At 41.6% G+C, this 14,123-nt stretch overlaps 1 protein-coding gene across 1 annotated transcript in view; it reads left to right on the top strand.

The window, feature by feature from the left end:
- The window catches only part of LOC140931487 (uncharacterized), a 48,124-nt gene that overhangs the window by 8,896 nt on the left and 25,105 nt on the right, over window positions 1-14,123 (top strand). The window contains exons 5-18 of the mRNA XM_073381297.1: window positions 7,457-7,501; window positions 7,600-7,653; window positions 8,044-8,097; window positions 8,405-8,458; window positions 8,904-9,011; window positions 10,067-10,111; window positions 10,478-10,531; window positions 11,157-11,201; window positions 11,343-11,540; window positions 12,544-12,597; window positions 12,880-12,924; window positions 13,319-13,372; window positions 13,461-13,514; window positions 13,983-14,036. Of these exons, the coding sequence (XP_073237398.1) occupies window positions 7,457-7,501; window positions 7,600-7,653; window positions 8,044-8,097; window positions 8,405-8,458; window positions 8,904-9,011; window positions 10,067-10,111; window positions 10,478-10,531; window positions 11,157-11,201; window positions 11,343-11,540; window positions 12,544-12,597; window positions 12,880-12,924; window positions 13,319-13,372; window positions 13,461-13,514; window positions 13,983-14,036 (918 nt within the window). The remainder of the gene's footprint in view (window positions 1-7,456; window positions 7,502-7,599; window positions 7,654-8,043; window positions 8,098-8,404; window positions 8,459-8,903; window positions 9,012-10,066; window positions 10,112-10,477; window positions 10,532-11,156; window positions 11,202-11,342; window positions 11,541-12,543; window positions 12,598-12,879; window positions 12,925-13,318; window positions 13,373-13,460; window positions 13,515-13,982; window positions 14,037-14,123) is intronic.

Here is a 14,123-nt window from a genome sequence, read left to right as displayed (position 1 = left end):
TTCATGTTGAAATTCCATGTATCAATTGTTTTTTTCAATGGTGAAGTTAGGTCAAATTTGTCATTTTTGAAAAGAGCCGAAGTCGTGTTTCTTCTTGCGGCCGACACAGCCACATTCAAGCAGCTTATCTAAAGATAATTGCTGAATTATAAAGCACAAGTCTATGTTTGCTTTGTGACTTGATTTCATTTCGAGATATCATTACGTTTTTATGTACGAAAGCGAAGAAAATGCTTAATTTTCGCTAATTTCATACTCGAAAGAGCGCCGATTTAGCGTTTTTCAAACTTTGCCCGATTCAGGAAAAAATAAAAAGCCGTTACAAGTTTTAATGTGATCTTTGAAATAAGTGTACTATAGAGATTATGTGGGCAAAATATGAAGAAATTCAAAAATTCACGACTGTCAACCGATTCTCGAAAATTACAGACATTGGCTCTTAAGAATTTAGCTGAAGGAAAGTTTGCCTATACTGGACAAAGTAAGCGAGTTGGGATAATCTCACTGAGGTTTCAAAGAACGCAAAGCCCGTTACTTTTTAAGTGACGTTTTCAACACTTCGCAAAGGAAAGAGCAGAGACCGAAAACCCGCGCGAATTCTGGTCTACTTTCCGCCCCTTTTTGCATACTAAAAGTAAGCAAGCCGATGACATTATCTTTTAAAAAATGACAGGATTATTAGTGACAAAAAAATTATTGCTAATCTGCTTAATTTCTACTCTGATATAGCATGCCTGAAATAAGAGTAGAGGATTGCGGTGGGGATCATGCTTATCATCCCAGTCTCAAAGCAATCCATAAATACAGGGGCGCTAGCTTGCGCTCCAGGTTGCCTCAGTTGTCATCGCGCAAGTGAAACCTAGGTTGAGCTATTACTGAAAGAGATCAATGTACGCAAGTCACCTGGTCAGGATATGATCCCACCAAATTGGACTAAAGAAACGGCATCTGTTATTGCGCGGATGATATTCAGATCTCGCGTTTCCCTTTGTTTCATTGTCTGATTTATCACACTTTGGAAGCCCATTGCAAAAGTTTGGTGGATCTTGGAGCATGGGATTGTATTCAATTTCCAATGTATGTCTTGGTCTGTGCAGAAATCAGCGGCAGCTAGCGACTGCAAATTGATGGAAAGTAAACTGACCGGCTTCCCTGCAGCCGCACTTACCAAGTTAAGGGGATTGTGTTTTGAAAAGGGAATCAGTAGCTGGGGGGGGGGGGGGGGGGTAAGGGGTGGGTGGTGCATTTTACTTCCCTTTAAAGTTGTAGAATAAATGTTGGCCCTCCAAAAACAATTACATCAATCTTAATGATCTCCCCTACCCCAACTTTAATAGATAAGATCTTATTACTACTAGGTCGAGCCACCTGAAGAAACGGTTCTCTGGGATAACAGGTCTAATCAATTCACAAAAAAAGTTTAAAAATTTATGATATTACATATGCAGTTTTTCAAGGGAAACACAACTGGTAGAAACTAGAAAAACAAATCCTCGTGGATATTTGCATATTTTCTTTCAAATAGGTCCTCAGCGGGAAATAAAAAAGAGTTCTTGTCTCGATATTGTCTGTCCTGATGGCTCTTAGTGTTTATCTCGTTTATCGGCGGCCACGCTTGAGTAATTTTCTTTGTGATTGACTCTGTTCGGCTCTCATGCAGAATGGCGCTGAATATCGTGGAAGACTTTGAAACAAAATTTCGACAAAATATCCAACACCTTTCGATAGAATGATTTTAAAGGAGGAACACTACGAATTAAACATGCTGAAACGCGGGCTGAATCGAAGCGACGTGTTGAATGCCAATGACGTATATGCAACACGTTGCGCTTTGTCGAAGTGATCAAGACATCGAGGACAATTTAATGTAATCCTATTGGTCCGCTTTGCAATTTTTCCGTTCAAAGGAAAACAAACCTCGTGGTCTGCCAGGTGCTTTCCACGAAATTATGCAATTATATGAGTAAGCATTGCGCTGTTACAGACCTGGACCACATACACTGTATCTACTAGTCTTTCGAGATGACTCTTTACACTCTCAGAGCTGGAACATTGGAGGGCAGGGAAGCAGACGCAGCGTTGGTGGAATTAAGAGCAGAAATAGGAGCCTCGTTCCTGGCGAGAGAAATTAGATCTATCGCTCGCTTGGAAAATTTTGAGGATTCACAGCAGTTTTCTGACTTTTGTCAAGAATACCAAGTAACTGAAAATGCCAAGGAAGCACTGATTAACTTATTGCATGTTCTCGGACAGTGGGGCAGTTTGAGTTTGGTAGGCCCTGGTGGGTCGTTGGAAGTCAATCTGATGGTGCGTTATACTCTCCGCGACCTCACCAGAAACCGGCCTGTAACAGAAGAGGATATGTTAGTACACCAAGTGAGGGTGAATCCGTTCGTGGGTTTAAGAGCACCGAGCGGAAGTGGAGCCTCAGTGGTGGAGGAAATAAGATCTATCGCTCGCTTGACAACTTGGTTTGATGAGTTTTGTCAACGATACCAAGTACAGGTAACTGATGAGCAAGTTCTGAGAAGCTTATTGCGCGATCTCAGGGAGAAAGATTTGATATTAGAAGACCCTGACTTTGACGAGCCGTGGGATGTAAGAAAATTGGAAAGCAGTGAATTCAGTTGACTTAGGCTTATTTTGAAATTGTAGTATAAGGTACGATTTGATTGTATTAAAGCCAACTGGAAAAAGGTTTTTACATGACATTTCAGCTCTGCAACGTGAACCAGTGTAGCCACGCAATAACTTGTCAAGAATTCAATAAAATCAGTTTAGCTAAATTGGTTGTTTTCACTCATCCCGCGTTGAAACTCGAAGGTGTTTTGAATGAATAGCAAACCGGAGTGCTTTTCTGAGCTCTTCGTTCTAAGTGAGTTGAAATATAAAATCGAAAGGGAGGTTAAAAGAAGGCGAAATCGCTGAAGTCGCCGTCCTCAGACCTAAAGCCCTCTTCCAAAAATTGCATTGGCACCGTTCTAAGACGGCACGAGGTTTCGTTTTTATCGAGGTTCTTTTTCATATATTTCACAATTGCTGGGGTAAAGAAAATCGTTCCTTATACTGAGGACTTCGTTATATATCATGTGATAATACGGGTCCGCTTTGCCAATTTTCCGTGCAAAGAAAAACATGTTTCGCCAGATGTTCACCGTAGTCCGCCACAGACATCCCAGGGAATGTGTCATTATGAAGCCTGAGGCAGTTAGAGGTACGAGTTTCTGTTGGGTGTCCTGTGCAGTCGTGTGAAAAGAAATGTCTATGCATAAAAAAAACCGTGAAATTGCATCATACTGTGTTTACGACAGAAATCGATAATTTCAATGCATTTAAAGCAAAGATCAAAACAATCGATTCGTGTGTGCGGCCTTCAGGACGGAATGTTTCGAGTTCGAATCCCCAGATGTGACCTCAAATCCTTGTTGCCTCTTTTTTCACATGACATCACGGCGGCCATATTGGTGTTTCAAAGCAATAAAACGGCGGCCATGTTGGTGTCGCAAACCAGTCCTGTGGGATTTGAACTCTTTTCTTATGGTTATCATCAAAGATTATCAATTTTTGTTTGGTTAACTAAAGCCCAAGTCTAAGATCAGGGGCACCCAAGGAGAATATAGTTCAAAACCACTTACACACCCGGCTTAAACATAGCATTGTTGAACGTATTTTAGTATTTAAACTGTAGATATAGGCATATTTTTATCCCCTAAAAATATTTCATCTGTTCGGATTTCCTAGCTGAAAGTCTAGTGATCCGAAAATTATAGGGATCAAAACTTACCTTTTCGAAAATTTCAGCCAGAAAAAGGCTCCCGAAGATTCTAGGTGACCTTTTTAGGGGGTAAAAGTCCGTTAAAAATGGGCAATTATACCATTTTGGGGGGGTTCGAAAATCCTAGAAGAGGCAGGCAAGCAAGAAATTTTACAACAAATGTTACAAAAATTCTAGATCTCAAATCGTCTTCCGAACAGATATTTTTCAAAAATTGTCGTTGGGTGCTCCTGTAAGATATCCTTTTAGTTAGTCAGTCAGTTTATAGGTTTAATTCCTCATCCATTTCATACCGGAGTTCTCGGACATTCCATGTTCAATTCAACAACCAAAAACCCTTACCAAGATCAGAAAAAAACATTCAATTACCTCGTTGGAGAATAGGGACCTTAAGCATTGTTGACATCGGGACGTCAAAAATGGCAGCCGGAAGTTGTTATTTTCTCTCTTCTCTGCTCTGACTCGACAAACTCGTACAGCGGGAGTTAAAACAAAGACATTCAGACCCGTTATGTGAGACAGAACAGAAGCGTTCCATCAAGCGAGACATCGGACTTCCGTGAACAGTGAAAAACAATGAAATCATTCCGTGTTTTTAAACACGGAATGACTGACTGACTGACTGCTGCACTGGATAGAAGCCCAGCGTAATGTGAACATACAAACACTTAGGTACTGCAAAGGCAGTGAAGCAGAAAAAAAGTAAAATGTTCCAAGTAAAGTTCTTTGATCGATAATGTAACAAGATGTTATCGTGTCTGCTGCCCGTCAGGAAAAACCCCCTTAACTAAGGAGGAAACCTGAACCCTCCCGAAAGCAGAGCCAGACACTTAACAGGAACTCCGAGGGAGAGAGGTTGAACTAGAATACAAAATTATGAGTACATCAACGACCAACGACAATCAGGTAATCGGCTCTTGCGACAATCAATTCAAATGACACAAAAAGAAAAAAAAGCATTGACAAACGAAACTCAGGCAGAGATGTCAACTTAGAATGATCACCTCAGTAGAATCCCGCCGTTTTGTACTTGAGTCTCCGTGACAGCTGTCAATAAGCTGGAACCTTGCTGCTATTCTTAGAACCGCAGCAAATAACAACAGGGACCTTAAGCAAGGACGACGACGACGGCAGTGAAAACGTCGGAAAAAAAAACGAATTTGCGTTCTTTCAAACTTAATCGCGTCTATTTGGACCCACTCAATATGTCAAATGCAGGCGCCTTTCCCTGGAGTTGAATTCTTAAGGATTTTATTCAGGTTCAAATAGAGGAAGGAAAATTCGTCGTCGTATGTCCACGTCCTTCATAAAACGTCAAATTAGGAGGTTTCAAGTCGTAGTCGTGCAGTGGACGTCAAAGAAATGTACTAAAAAGGGTGATGCACGTGCAGAGCTGTTGTTTTGGGGAGAGAGAAAATGATCTTTCTCTCTCCCCGCCGCGTGTCGCCTTTTCCCGCGTGGGGTGACTTTCACGTGAAGTAAAGACATCGAGGATAATTTCATGTAATCCTATTGGATCGCAAAGGAAAACAAACCACGTGGTGTGCCAGGTACTTCCCACGGAATTATGCAACCACATGAGTATAAGTGCTGTTACAGACCTTTTAAAACTACATGCACTGTATCTACTAGTCTTACGAGATGGCTGTGAATTACACTCTCCGCAACCCAAACGCGCCTATAGCTGATACACCCCGGGAAAGGATAGCAGACCAAGCGTTGGTGAATCCGTTTGTGGTTTTAAAAGCAGCTGGTGGAAGAGGAGCCGAGTTGGTGGAAGAAATTAGAGATCTCCGCGCGGGATTGCAAACTTTTGGCGACAAAACGGCGGCCATGTTGGTGTCCCAAACCAGTCCTGTCGGAGTTTAACTCTTTTCTTATGGTTATACCGTAATACCGTAAGAAAAAATGGCAAATACCGAAATACCGCGTCGAAAATTGTCCAAATACCAATACCGCATATTTTAATCATATTTATAATCGTTTCCGCATACTTATAGTTGCTTCCATCTAGTACGTTTACTTATCTCAGGCATTTATGCACCAGATGTGCATGTTTTTTTTAAATATTTTGGTAGTTAGCAAAATTTTCGCAAATTTTCACGGAAAAGTAAACTACATTCGTTCAACCTTTTGGTAGGTGGACCCAACAGCTAATTAACTCCAATAAAAATAACTCTTGAAAGCGCGAAAAACAAACCAATCCAAACCCTTTCCACGCACGTCTAGTGCGAGTTTTGATAAGTGACTGACCATTAGAAAACTTATGGGGGGGGGGGGGGGCGAAGTACAAAAAAAAATATTCGCGCAAGAGAAAATTAAATGAAAAAAAATTCATACAAGGATTTTGATAACGAAAAAAAATTCCTGCGCCTCGAAAATTCTGTCTCGACTGTCTCACACGCCGCGCCGGTAAGAGGCAAACTTACCAAATTTTAATTCTCGAAACCCGACATCTATACTTTTCTTGTTGCGATAATGTTAGCCTCCTTCGCCCTCTTCCAAGAAACTGCCACACAGTCAATGATAACCACGCCGCCTTCAACCTCAGCGATCTCAGCCATTGTGAGAAAACGTGTAAGACCTCGAATTACCACCGGCTCAAGTACACAGATCGAAAAGCCTGGTAAGGTGACTTGAGATGACTCATTATCATTGGATGCAGCAACAATCACATTGTATATTATCGACCATTAACTGTCACAAAATGACCCACAAATGGTGTAATCATTTACTGTTATGTCTCAAGACTTCTGAATTTTAACTTTTATTGACCTTTATGTCCTACTGTGTTTTGTTTTGCGTATTGTATCGAAATGAAAGCGCAAATAAACGGTACCGTAATACCGTGAACAATCTTATTTCACCGAATACCGTCAACCAAAATGATGAAAAACCGCATACCGCAGAACTAGATGATACCGCAATACCGTACTTTAAAATGAAAATTACCGAAATACCGCATGAAAAAAAGCCCAATACCGCAATACCGTAAACCCCCATGTCCCCCTCCTAAAGCTTAAGTCTAAGATCTCCTTTTAGTCAGTCAGTCAGTCAGTTTATAGGTTTAATTCCTCATCCATTTCATATCGGAGTTCTCGGACATTCCGTGTTCAATTCAACAACCAGGATCCCTTACCAAGATCAGAAAAAAACATTCAATGACCTCGTTGGAGAATAAGGAAAAGCAAGGGTGACAACTCGGATACAAGAACGCTAAAAAGTCGATAAAAAGAAAAAAAGAAGAGCGTTTATTATAGATGTCACCTATGACCCATCGTAGAGAAATCCTGCAACTGACTTAATGTGTATAAAGTACAGGCAGCTGGTTCTTAGGGTGCAAAATATGCAGTTTTTGCGAAGAGTGGTAAAACAGAATTCTTGTCAAAGGAGGGAAATATGCCGATGCAACTCGTGCAGAGCGCCATAAACCACCGATTAATTTCGAATGATTAGATACAAGCAACAGTGAACTTAAGACGCGAGAAAACCGGGTGCAAAGTGCGGGTTCCCTTGGAACATTTACTACATTCTGAACCCCGCTGGAAATGAGGCTGATGGCGGGTAAATATGAGAAACGCCTTAAACCGCAAACAGTTTAACCACTGATTTCTCGCCTAGTTTGCCCCATGTTGGTTTAAATGCTGAAAAAATTAACTTCTTCGACTTTAAATTGTTTAGGATGTGAAAGGAGACCAGGGAATTGCTGGACTTCCTGGTGAAAGAGTAAGTGTAACAATACTCAATTTGGTAACCAGTTTTTTAAGCGAGTTATTAACAAGCTCTACAACGTTGTTTTTGGCATCACGTGTTGTGTTTTACAGGGGGCGACTGGACAGCCTGGCGACCCTGGCAATGAAGGTGAAATCGGTTTAGCTGTAAGTACGTTACATTTTATTCTTTATATTTATTTGCGAGACACTACTATACATTAAAACCTTGTTTTGTCTGGTACGTCCAACAATCCAACTTTACGAAAGGCCTTAAAACGTATTGATTTCATATTTATTTTTTCGCTCCAAGAGAACCTCAATCAAAGGTTTGCTACTAAACAGGTAACTACAACCGGCTCGAACGAGCATTGTGTGTAATTCGACTGTTGAGGACTGAGATATATTTTAGTTTTGAATGATGTTGAAGCAATGTTACATGAATATAAATAATGTACGAATACACTTATTGAATGCCTTGAATATTTCATGCATACTTCGCAACAGCTATCCAAATATGGAATATAATTGTTAGAACATGTATATTTTCCTTTTTAGGGAGAGCTCGGTTTGCCCGGTATTCCAGGCCTACCTGGTGCTGACGGGACTCGGGTAAGTTTTTCAACAATGAATGACCGTGGATGACACACAGTTGTGGAATTCTCAATTACGTTTGAGCAGATCATGCCAATAGATTATACTTTTTAAAATTTCACTCATAAAAACTGACGCAAAATTTTAAACATTGCTGGAAGATTCAATCAAGGGTTTTACCTAAATGATCCTAAATGTAAATGTGAAAAGGGCTGCAAAGTTACATTCTGACAACGCTTTGCGTTAATCCTTTGTATTGTTTTATGTACTCAAATTTTGTTGTTTTAAAAACATGACAACTCATGTTATGTGGTTCCTTTTCAAGGGTGAAAGGGGAAAAGCCGGCAAACCAGGAACACCCGGATTGAAAGGATATCAGGTAAAACGCATTACACACTTCTTTTCTGTTTTCTGGTGGCCTTCAAGACCTTACGAAACAGTTCCTGACACAACTACCAGCATATAGTCCTCGTATCTGAAAAGTATACACTTTCCAGAAGCATGGCGTTAGTTTATAGATACAGAAGTAGACTGCAGGGGGCACTAAACATGATTCTAGCCAATTAATGATAGGACCATCCTGCCTATAAAATAAGCTAAATTGACTTGACCAGACTGTTGTCTCGTTTATTATACGATTCAACTAACGCGGTAACCAAGTCTAAAAACCTAGGAGCTTTGAGACAACGACTCTCTTTCTCCATTAATCACTGTAAGTAAGACGCTAATGGTTTTCTTCAGAACATTCGTGCTTTAAATGACAGGAGCGCTTTACTTCTTTTACTGCGTATTTCTTGGTCCTTGATGTTTATTTTTGTATTCAGGGGCCTCCTGGTGATGGAGGTAATGATGGTGCCTCAGGCCGAAACGGTCATCGAGGAAGGCGCGGCGTCCAAGGCGAAAAAGGCTTTCGTGGTAACGATGGTGACGAGGTAAGAATAACTAGAAGAAGGGTTAAATGAACCTTGTATATGGCCCAGCTCGCCATGAGTCCTTCGGAAACTGCTAGCTTTTTGATCTGTTGAATGTTTTTAGCCTGTGTGCCCTTCAACCTCTCGTGCAACCAATTCCCCCCTTTAAAAAGCTAGGCGTGTAGGCTAACTACGGTTTTTAAGACATGAATTCAGGCGTTTCTCGCCTCGATGTCCAGCCCACTGAGCGAACACTGCGCTCCTTAAAGATCGGACGTGAAAAGAAAACTATGCTGATCCTAGAGTACGAATAGTCCCTTACATTTATCATATAAAGAAGAGCGATTGCATTACGCGAACGTGCAAACTAACGCGACGCACGGGTTTAGATATTACTCCCTTCATCACTAAACTTTCCTTTCCCTGCTGGGTCGCGTAGATCCGCGGGAGGCGATATTCCGTGCGCTTATAACTTGGCGGAATTTTCGTTTCTCGCCCTTGAAATAGACACTTGGTCTCTTTACACGTTTTCAAAACATCACTTTCCGCCACTTAAATAACGGAAACAGGAGTAAATACAATGTCTACGTCATCAAATTTATATAATTTTTTCATTTCTTGGTATTAGTCTGTAACGTGTGTTACGAGACTTTCTTTTTGCGGGCGACAAGAGGAACCCGCAATCCTAATCTCTAGGTTGTTATTACGCATGCGTCGCCAGTAGCCAGCATTCGGTTGGACTTGCACTAAGAAGGTATGGAATGCACAGAACGCACTTTGATCACGTCCGTTTGGACCTTCCATCATTCGTGATCTGATCATGCGTGTTTTGACCATAAGTCACGCGAAACCTACGCAAAGCACAGCGTTGGAGCAAAAGCGTTATGCCCATGATTGTTGTCGCCCGCTCTCCATAATCTTTGGTCATTACAAGTTCTTAAACATATACAGTTTTTCCAACTACATTTTAAACTTTGATTAATGGTTTGCAGTTGGTGTGAAAATTTAGGCACCAGACCCCTTCAGTTTATTTGTGTTCTGATATTCCTTTAACAGTGACGTCTGCCTTCTATCAGGGACCAGCTGGACCGGACGGGATCGCGGGAAAGGACGGGGAACAGGTCAGAAATGCATTCTTACTTTACTATCCGCTCTTGATTGCACGTACATTTACTTGTGATGATTCGTGAGTTAAAGACGAGAAGGGATCTCGAGCCGTGCCTACCTACCCCTCCCCTAAGCCAACATTAATCCTTACCTCTCACTTAGGGCAAAATGTTGGCTTAAGAGAGGGTTAGGTGGGCAGTTTCCCAGAAATGTATAATACATGATCCCTATGTTCTCCCCTGTCCCCAGTAACCGCCCCAGATGTCTTTGCGAAAGTTCACGCGGTCCAGTTCATTTCTCGTTTATAAAGTGGTGAACTGCGATAAGGAAGATTATTCAAAAATTATATTTTGCATGATCGGATTTGTTTTTTTCCTCAGGGCGATCCTGGAGCTATTGGAAAATACGGCCCAGTAGGATTTGCTGGTGACCGGGTTAGTTATTTATCTGTTTATTTGCCCCTCTTATGTTTTTTGGTAGTACATGGCTGAAAGTGTGCAAATCATTCTACCGATTACACAGATTAAAACGGAACAAGTCAGGACCATCCACAGTCTGCCTCAGTTAGTATCACGTAAGGAAGATGAACACTCGTAAATTCGCGGGAGATAATTATTCGACTGTGATGTCATTTTTCGTTAGAAAGAAATGCGAACACGTAAATTATGGTTTACGTATCCCACTCGTGACCTGCCTCACAAGAAAGTAGCAATACGTAAAACGAAATTCCTTGGCGTTATCTCAGTGACTAAGCTTTTGTTAAAACAACTTAAACAAAAAACTTTTTGTTAAATTTGCAGAATTCTGAATGCTTCAGTCGTTAAGATATAGACAGTGGTATAACAAGAAAATTTGCCATGGAATAATAAATTCCTCATAAGCTATATTGGCAGATAAAATAACAACATCAGCTAACGTGAAGGCGAGTTACAAGGTCTTTTCCGGCATGACTTCCGCTCCAGTTATTTTAAAACAGTGATGGCGATGTTTATCTTACCTAAATGAAAAGTTTTAACACTCCTTACTTCAAACTATTTACCCCGATACATTCTCTCTTAGGGAGTTCAGGGGAAAACTGGTGAAGAAGGTGGCATTGGGCCTGAAGTAAGTTTCGCGTCGCCCTGGAATGCTTAACCGGTGTAATTCCGATGGTCTATACCGCCATAATTTGTTTGCTATTTCACTATTTTGTTTTCAAATTCCAGTTTATCATGTGTTTCTGAGTCTTTCAATTTACATTTTCAGGGATCGAAAGGAATAGGCGGACCCCCGGGTTTTCCCGGCCCACCTGGCGAGCCAGGTGTTACAGGACACTCGGGCAAAAAAGGCCCCCCAGGATACCAGGGAGAAAGAGGTTCACGTGGTTCCCCTGGGGAACAAGGTCCCGACGGAAAAACCGGGGACGATGGCTTTCAAGGTGGCCCTGGCTTTAACGGAAGAGAGGTAAGCAAGAGTTGACGTAAACAAAATGGATGGGGAAAGTCGGAAGAACCATAATCCCTGATAATACCGCCCCCACTCCGTTTTGCCCTCCCCGGGCATTATCCAGGTTTATGTTTTGACTTTTTCTTGGATGGTTTTGTCCAGGTTACCGAGGTTGACGTAACCTGTTCCCGGCTCCAAGATAGTGGTGCAGTCGTTCAGTTAAAGTGATGTGGAAAGCGCGCGAGAGAGAGAGGGCGGTGGCGGTGGTGTCTCTCTCCCATTTTTCCCACCAACGCCCCCTTTCCCAGAACGCGCGCGTCTTATTTTCGCTTGGCTTGCTTTATTTTTCAGTCGTCCCTACTGTCTGAAAGCCTGGCACAGGCTAATATTAACCAAACTTTGATTGGCTATTTTCGGTTACCAGTGGAAACCATCAACCAATAGTAACTAATTGTGAGGACCCAAACGTTTCCATTCTCCCCAAGGCTTAGGGAGTGGCAAAGACCCCATGTACACCGTAAGGTTTTGTTCGACACCATACCATGGACGAATCTGAATAATTATAAACACGTCACATTTTCTCTATATCCGCGGATCCATGTAATTCAGGGCAACTACTCTTTAAAATGAATCGAAAAAGTTAATTGGTAATGAGTCTCATCAACCTTTGACCCTGGCTTAAAAACAAGCTACCAACTTGACTTTTGTTAAGTAAGTTATACAATGCTGGATAAGCCTTATCAGACGGACCCTGTCCCAGGACCTTTAGGTCAGTTTAACACACATAAGCATTCAATACTGACCAGGCTACTTTCTTAAGGTACCCTGACTCCAGAGATCAGTTCTCAAATAAGCCGTGGTTTGCATCTCGTTGCTTTTTTGTCGAGACTTAATTCACAAGATTTACAAGAAAAACGTCTCTGGTATATAGGGTATTTTATACAGTGGCCTAATTTGAAAGGAAATTCTAAGAGCGAAGTTCAGACAGTCTCAGTTGTTCCTGTTTCTGTTTCGTTTTCAGGGAGACAGAGGAAACACAGGGCCGGAAGGTGTTCAGGGAGATCCTGGTGAAAGGGTATTGTTGATTAACGCTTCCACCACATACCTTCCTTGTCATTTTTGGCACCCGTGGTCGCTCATCTGGGATTATTTGAATAATGAATTGAGGGTGGCAGGGGGCGACGGGGGAAGCGGGGAGACCGGAAGAAAAAATATCAATAAATAATTAAATGACAATCGAATAAAATAATTGGTTTCTTATTTCGACAGCCAGAATCATTCCGTGCCAAGTTCATCTTCTTAGCAGTCTTATTCAACTTCCGTCTAAACTCGTCTTGTTGCATCAATTTATTCCTAGGGATACCCTGGTGCTACGGGACCGAGGGGAGGTTCCGGAGCAGCGGTAAGAAAATTTTTACCTTTAATTCGAATTTTACCAACCGCTAGGGAATGATCTGAGTATTCAAAGAGTTAACCTTCCCTTGCAGTTACCTCTCCAAGGGCTTCACGGATAGTTCTCCTTATCCCACTGATACCAAACTCCCTGTACAATTCCCACCTGAAAACCCTGGACGTGTCATTCGTAATCCTGGGTCACTGAGTTTCTTTGGAGTCCGTATTAAGGACATTTGTCCTGTACTTCGATATCGCCAAGAACCGGGGCGATAGAAATATTTTGTGTTGTTTAATAAACAGCAAGATCGTTGTCGAGTGAATGTGTACTAGCTACCCAAGCGTATGCGACATAGCATGTTACTTGTTGGTCTACAAGCTTATTGGTTATTATCTTTTCACAGGGGACATACGGAGCACCTGGAGAACGCGGGGGACCCGGACAGAAGGGGAACCCTGTAGGTTGATAACTTTACTGACGTTTAGCGCTTAGAAGTTTTACTTGTGTTTCCGTTATTTAGGAGTTGTTCCCTCTCCTTCCAATAGGGTTGGCAGGGGGCTCCAGGACTCCGGGGTCTCCCGGGAGGAACAGGAACAAAGGTATTTATTTTACCGTAGGATTTCACCTACAGGATAGATTTAGAAGAATGAGAAGAATTGAAAACTTTCTAATTGTTAGAACTAGACGGCTAGATCTGTCCAATTGTAAAGAGAATTCCACTGTTAAGCACGAGTATCCAACCAGATTAGTCTTTTTATAAATGGTATGGTCGGCGGTGGTCAGTTTTAAGGAAAATTTCGAGAAAAAAAATTACATTTTTTGTTCAAAATTACCGGCCCGAGCAGTCGGTTCTGACTTTTCGAAAGCGCTCATTCTCTGATCACAGTCGAGGATTTCATCCACAGACTAAAAAGCTTGAACCAGATTGTACAGCACAATACATAGAACACCAGAAAGTGCTGGTTTTAAATTGAACGGTCAAATCTTAGGTTTTTATCTATCTCACACACTACCACATTTCTGGAGCCCATCTTCAGGCTTTTAATACTTGGTCCTTTTTAAAACAGGGACCCCAAGGCAACCTAGGATCTCAAGGTCTTCCGGGTCGAGAAGGAGATCAGGTGAGTAAACTGTAATTCTAACGGTGATGCTATTATAACTAATCAGATGCTTCATGCAGTTAATTGAAATTTCTTGTTAAATTACAG

This window comes from Porites lutea, chromosome 3 (genome assembly GCF_958299795.1).
Source record: "Porites lutea chromosome 3, jaPorLute2.1, whole genome shotgun sequence".
Taxonomy (NCBI): domain Eukaryota; kingdom Metazoa; phylum Cnidaria; class Anthozoa; order Scleractinia; family Poritidae; genus Porites; species Porites lutea.
The sequence above is the reverse complement of the archived record's forward strand: the minus strand, read 5'-3'. Positions and strand labels throughout refer to the sequence as shown.